The 6,766-nt window shown below is 32.4% G+C and overlaps 1 protein-coding gene across 1 annotated transcript; it reads right to left on the bottom strand.

Annotated features, from left to right (window-relative positions):
* Window positions 1–764: 764 nt before the first annotated feature.
* LOC114271989 (TMV resistance protein N-like) lies at window positions 765–6,478 on the bottom strand. The gene is made up of 6 exons (XM_028213662.2): window positions 5,879–6,478; window positions 4,528–5,632; window positions 4,123–4,401; window positions 3,611–3,998; window positions 3,279–3,505; window positions 765–1,244 (listed from the first exon to the last, which is right to left on the bottom strand). Exons 1-6 carry the CDS (start codon window positions 6,403–6,405, stop codon window positions 765–767), a joined length of 3,006 nt encoding a protein of 1,001 aa, XP_028069463.2. The 5' UTR covers window positions 6,406–6,478.
* Window positions 6,479–6,766: the final 288 nt, after the last annotated feature.

Here is a 6,766-nt window from a genome sequence, read left to right as displayed (position 1 = left end):
TTTCTCATACCCATTTAATCAGCTATAAAAAAAAATTTGTAAATCATTCTAAACAAAAAAAAATTCTATTTTGTAAAATAGTCAAAAAAATCAACTAAAATAGCCGAATTCCCAAAACAGGCCCAAGTACCGATCATATTATTTGAATTTCAGAAAATTAAGCTAATTTTTTAAAAAATTAAGTTTTTTGATTTTTGATTTTTTTTTGTTTTAGTCAATTTTTAATATTTTAAGAGTTTTTTATTTTTATTTTTTAGATGCACCTAACTTAGATAAATTAAAAAGTATAATATTTATAATTTTTTTTAAAAATTCATCAAATATAAAAATATAAATATAAAAATTTAATATATTTTCATATTTTTATGTATTTATTAAAATTTTAAAATATTTTTTAATAAATATTTTATTTTTTAAATGCATTTAAGTTATGTACATCTAAAAAATAAAAAAATAATTTACTTAAAATATTTTTAAAAATAACTAAAAATATAAACAGGAAAAATATGAAATGCAAAAAGGTAAAATATCATTCTAGGCTTCTTTATGGAATAAATTTCATAAAGACTAATGATTTATTAAAATGAAATGAAATAGAATAAAATATCATTCTTAGACTTCCCTATGGAATCCATTACAATGGTAAATGAAAAAATCCAATCTGAGATGTCCCCGTTATGTTTTGGTGACAATTTTCATGATCGTCTGTTGTGAACGGCAGTCATAGTCACCCCACACAATTTCAGTTTAAAAGGTGACCAGAGTCACCCAAAGGTGACCGGAGTCACCCCACACTGCTTTACTTCAAAAGGTGACGATATAATGATAGAAATCTCGAATTGCCCACCTTTAAATTGATACCCAAAATATTCACCAACACGTACATTGCGTCTCCAAAAATAATCTCTGGAACTCGCAGGGAAGGCAAAGAAGATCGGCGTATAAGTAAAATCGATGCGATTAATTTTATCAGTTACAACGATATATGGATACGGATAATCATCCAATTCTACTTTGCAGCTTTCTTCATCCCCAGCTCTACAATAAACAACTCCCACTTTGAAATATACAATGTGGCCGTATTTCATTGGCCCTACTGACACTTCTACGGAAGACCCTGTTGATTTATGGCTGTAATAATCACGGCCGTAAAAATCGTTATGATCGTTGAAGCTACGCGTATCGAAATAGTCACCCAAGACGAAGAGGGTACGATGGAAGAGGTAACGACCGTTAGGAAGAACCTGTTATATAAATTTCAAATTAGTAGTGCTAGATGAAAATAAAAAATAAAACAAAATAAATTTGCAAATACAAAATCAATTACAAAATCAGTAACATAAAATATAGATAGAATAATTTGAGAGTGAAATTATATATTTTATGATAAGTTTCACTGGTTCATGTGATATGTATGATTAAGATTATGCCAAGTTGATTATTCTGTAACCCCATAATCTAGTTTGAAATTTTTTTGCATCAAAATAGTGGCAAGTTTTAGTTTTATCATTTAGAATTAAAACACTCATAGAAGTTATTTATATTTGAAAAAAGAAGTGCCATATACATCACAAATATTTTTATCATTATTTTGTATTACTGTCTATGTGGATATTTATGATTTGCTCGTTTGTTTAGAGATATTTATAAAAAAATTAATGAAAACAAATAACATATTGTCTTAGAGATGCTATATATGATCAATTATTTATTATTATTGTGTCACCATCTATGTAAATATTTATGAATAATTCCCTTACTTAAAAATGATTGTAAACAGAGTACGTGTTTTACACGGCTGAGCCAAGAAACTTACAATTACAGAACCAATATCCATTTGTTGTTCGTAAATTACAGCAGACTGTTTGTTTTCCGCCAATTAAACTCTTATTAACAAATTAATGCAAACAAATCACATCTTTCCAAGTAGATTGGTGATATAAAAAGATGATATAAACATGTGATATATAATCCTCTAATATATTATCATGTAGCTGGTAATAAAAACACTAAAAAAAACTAGTAAATTCTACTTTTAAAATTGCTACTGCGACATGTAAAAAATTTTGAATAAAAAATTCAATAAGATATTATTTTCCATATATAATATTTCGTATTGGAGGCAACTTCTCTCTAGTCCATTGTTTAAGCCCATGGGCCTATCACAGTCCATATTTCAATAATTTGAATTATTCATTTGAGTAAATTACACTTACCCCTGTACTTTACATCAAATCCCACTTTGACCCCTACACATCAAATTATAACACTTAACTCCCTTGCACTTTTGGTCATGTGTCACTTTGGCTCTTCTGTTAATCTCAATATTAACAGAAGTTAATCACATGAAAAACATGTAAGGATAAATTATACTTTGCACCCCTACACTTTACACAAAATCTCACTTTAGTCCCTACACATCAAAATTGTGACACTTAGCTATCCCTTAAGCCTCACTATTAACGGAAGGGCCCAATGTGACACTTGACCAAAAGCGCAGGGGGTTAAGTGTCACACTTTGATGTGTAGGGACAAAAGTGAGATTTTGTGTAAAATGCAGGGGTGCAAAGTGTAATTTATCCTATTCATTTTATTAAGAACTTCATTTATTCTATTCACACAAAAATTAAATCGAACCGATAATCATAACTTATTTAATTAATTTATTATGTGTCACTAAAAAAATAGATTATTTATTTTAAAAATACAATTATTATCTATTTTTTATGATAAATTTGATAAATTAAATATATTATAATTATCAAATCGATTTAATTTTAATAAAATAAAATACACGAAATGTCCTATAAAACAAGAGATTTCGAATCACCAAAATAAAATCCGTGATGGACCCATGATGAATTTCACACACCTAAAGAGTGTCCTCCAGTCCACATATACCGGACAGGAGGAAATCCTTCTCCTTTGATATATATATATATAGGTCACATCTAAAATAAATTTGGTTTCACACATTTCACTTAATTTTCAGAGAGATTTTTGTTTTGCAAAATTGTTGCACCAGAGAGAGAGAGAGAGAGAGAGAGAGAGAGAGAGAGAGAGAAACAAACCTCAATCTTTTCAAATTGTTGTAAGTTGTTGGAACTGTGCAAGGGACAGATTCGTGCACCTTCAAAATAGTGAGGTTCTTCTATTCCATCATTATTACCATTTGAGATAGTATGCACGACTGGGTCCTTACCAAAATCCATTACTAGAGTCTTCAATTTTGATAGACCGGATATTTTTTCAAGCGATGCACAAAATTTAGCATATACTTTCAATAAATTAGGAAGAAGACCCGTGATAAACTTAAGCCTTCTACAGTTTTTCAAGTTAAGCTTTTCTAGCTTGGATAGATGACTGAACGCATCTGGTAGGATACAAAAATTGTTTCCACGTAAATCCAACGCTCGCAATGAGGATAAATTACCAAAATTAACTGGAAAATCTTCTTCAGACAGATTACAAACACGGAGATCTAGCTCTGTCAAGGAACACCAACCTGAAATAGAGGATGGTAAAAATCTTATGGAGTCAGGATTTTTTCTCTAAAAAACCCAAGATAAAATGAAAGAAAGGCAAGATACAGTTCTAAACAGCCTATGACATCTTTTCAACGATAAGCTCCTGAGGTTCTTAAGTCGCCCAATAGAGAGAGGTAGTTGTTTAATGGCTATTCCATCTGCAAGAAGCTCTGTTAAGCTTTCCAGATCTCCCAATTGCTCTGGAACCTCTAGTTTTGCGCAACCAGCGAGATTTAGACGCTTAACGGACTTTAACTTGTAGATACTGCCTGGAAGATACCTAAGGTTCGTGCAATCTTTCAAATTCAAGTGAACAAGTTTATCTAGAAGCCCAATTGATTCATGGAGCTCCATTAAGCCTGTACAACCTTCAAGCAGTAATTCCTCAAGCATCGATAGTGCACAGAAGATAGGGCTCTTTGTTAGGCATTTGGAATTACTGATATTTAGAATTTTCAAGCTCTTGAAGTGCTGTTAAAACCAAAAAAAAAAATATAAGAAATTATATAACTTTTTTTTTAAAATTTCTTTATGATTCACTACTCAATTGATCCAAATCCCAAACAAGAATGAATTTGCTATGAATGTCATGTACCTTGCCATCTTTCCAGAGTGTTCTAATTTTGCTGAACTGCATGTCTAAAATTACGAGTTTCTCTGAGTGAAAATTGTATGGTAAATACTCCAATGGGTAGTTATGCCAACAGAGCCACCTTAACTCTTTCAATAGATGTTCAAAATTACCACTGAGGTGCACATGATTGATTTGAAGCAGTCTTAAATTATGCATCCCAGTGAATGCTTTATCACTCCATTGTATCTTCTTTACCATGGGTAGTTCGGTCAGGATCACACCTTCCACTGCTTCTGTTCCCTAATATAGCAATATTTAAAAACAAAATTGAAAATTAGAAGGAAGAAAGACTATAAAAACAACTGAAATTAGCATTCCAAGCCAAAAGCTTGCTAACACACTAGAAAGAAAGATTTGACTCTTTACCTTGTTATTTTCAAGTACGTCGCATACATCTTTATGAAACCACAATCTGCTGCGCTTTCCAAGCTCCTTGGGAGATTCTTGACGAATGACTTCCCTTCCCATATCCCGAAGTAGATCATGCATTGTCAACATATTTCGTTCATTAATTTTCAATAAACATCTATCAATCAACACACTAATTCCAACTTCAGCACAGAGATCACAAGTATTCAATATAGTTATGGCACAATCTTTGTCCATTCCAATGAAAAAGCATGCAATATCAAGGAAGATATCCTTCAATTTTTCATCATTTAGTGCATCAAAACTTATCCTGAGTTTTTTCTGAATTTCCTCATAAGGAATTTGTTGTAATTTATCAAATGCACTATTCCATTCTACCAATGGTCTTCCAAACAAATAAGAACCCAAAACTTCAAGAGCTAGTGGAAGCCCTCCAGCATAACTTACTATACCATTTGCAAGATCTGCATAATTTTCTAATGGATTGGTTTCGCCAAAGGCATGCAAACTGAAAAGCTGCAGAGACTCTTTGTGATTGAATTCCTTAGCCATGTATCTTTCATCAACTTTCAGTCCCTTCAACAAGTGCTCATCTCTAGTTGTTATGATGATTCTACTTCCTGGACCAAACAAATCATGATTTCCTGCTAAGGTATTTAATTGGCTTAAATGATCCACATCATCAAGAACAATGAGAACCTTTGTAGAATGGAGGTTTTCTTTCATCAAATTAATTCCTCTGTAAACACTATCAATCTTTAGATTCTTTGTCCCTAATGATTGAAAAAGAAGTTGTTCTAGCAATTGAAAAAGGCCATTGGGTTGTTCTACAAATTCTCTAACATTTGCAAGAAAACAACTTCCTTTAAATTGGCAGAAAATACAGTTATACACGGTTGTTGCTATGGTTGTTTTGCCTATTCCACCCAAGCCGTATATCCCAATCATGCGAACATCATCTGATTCAATGCTCAACAATGAATTGATGTCTACAACACGAGACTCTATTCCAACTGGGTGCTTAGCAACATATAGGAATGTCTCTTTCAGTTTACATGAAACCACCTCTTCAACATCTTTTCGGATCAACTCTGCTTCATACCTGTCAATTTCGATCCAAATTAAAAGAAAAGCTATTGTATATTACAGAAATCCAAAACCTTACAAACCTCACTCAAAATATGCAGTTAAGAAATGTAAAATTCAAACATCTTGAACTTACAAAGTGAACTAACTATATTTGATATATATATATATATTAAATATTAAAAGCAATAATGATAGGATTTTCTAGTTAAAGATAAAAATTGATAGCAGCAGCAAAATTAAAAGCATGTTAAAACATTACCCATTAGCAACATTTTTCAAATCCCAACCCGATATTTTACCAGCTTCAGAGAGGGCAGCTCTCCTAACCTCCACCTTCTCCATCTCATCCCCGTAACGCTTTTCATGTCTTCCAAATGCTTCTCCAAAACACCTTGTTTGGTTCCGTACATCAAATGGATCGACATCGTAGAATATTGGGAGAACTAATTGTCCAAGTGTATTCTTGCATTCAATGATCTTCACGAGCTCATCAAGGCACCATCTGGAAGAAGCATAGTTTGTTGAGAAAACAACGATGGAGATCCTCGATTCTTCGATTGATTTTAGTAGGGCCGAAGATATGTCATGTCCTCTTGGGAGTTCATCATCGTCGATGAAGGTGTGAATTCTAGCTTGAACCAAAGCCGCGTAGAGATGATCAGTAAAGGTTTTGCAGGTATCTTCACCTCTGAAACTTAAGAACACGTCATAGCTCCAGCGAGGTAGTGTTGAAGAAGATGAAGAAGCAAAACGAGAAGAGCCATATAGGGTTCTTGTAGCAGCCATGGATCAACCCAAGATTAGAGATCAAATGAATTGTTGGGAGGAATATAAGTGAGCGAGCGGGGTGACTCTTCAAAAGGTAAGAAAGCGTTATTTGCAAGCACTCCTATCAGATGGGCTTTTGATCCTAAAATAACGGAATGCCGAAGAAAGTTAAAATAAAATAATAATAAAAATTTAAGGGGAAAAAATAAAAGAAAGATTAATCTTTGTTGTGGGCAATAAATCTCACCAATGATTTCAAATTCTGGTAAATTTTTGAGTTTTTTACTTGAAATTTGAAGACCCACCATTATATAACACTGTGTTTGGATTGAGTGATTTGGAGAGAAAAGAAAAGAAATAGAGAGAAATGTATTTCTTT

The sequence above is a fragment of the Camellia sinensis genome, chromosome 6 (assembly GCF_055761805.1).
Source record: "Camellia sinensis isolate YWXY chromosome 6, ASM5576180v1, whole genome shotgun sequence".
Lineage (NCBI taxonomy): Eukaryota > Viridiplantae > Streptophyta > Magnoliopsida > Ericales > Theaceae > Camellia > Camellia sinensis.
Note: the sequence above shows the minus strand (reverse complement) of the source record. Positions and strands in the feature narration are given on the sequence as shown.

Excerpts from the sequence above, each read along its gene's own strand:
- LOC114271989 (XM_028213662.2), bottom strand. The coding sequence starts at position 6,405 with ATGGCTGCTACAAGAACCCTATATGGCTCTTCTCGTTTTGCTTCTTCA. Across the intron at positions 5,633-5,878 it reads TTGAAAAATGTTGCTAATGG|GTATGAAGCAGAGTTGATCC; the intron begins GTAATGTTTTAA and ends CGAAATTGACAG. Across the intron at positions 3,506-3,610 it reads GAGCTTATCGTTGAAAAGAT|GTTGGTGTTCCTTGACAGAG; the intron begins GTCATAGGCTGT and ends CCTCTATTTCAG.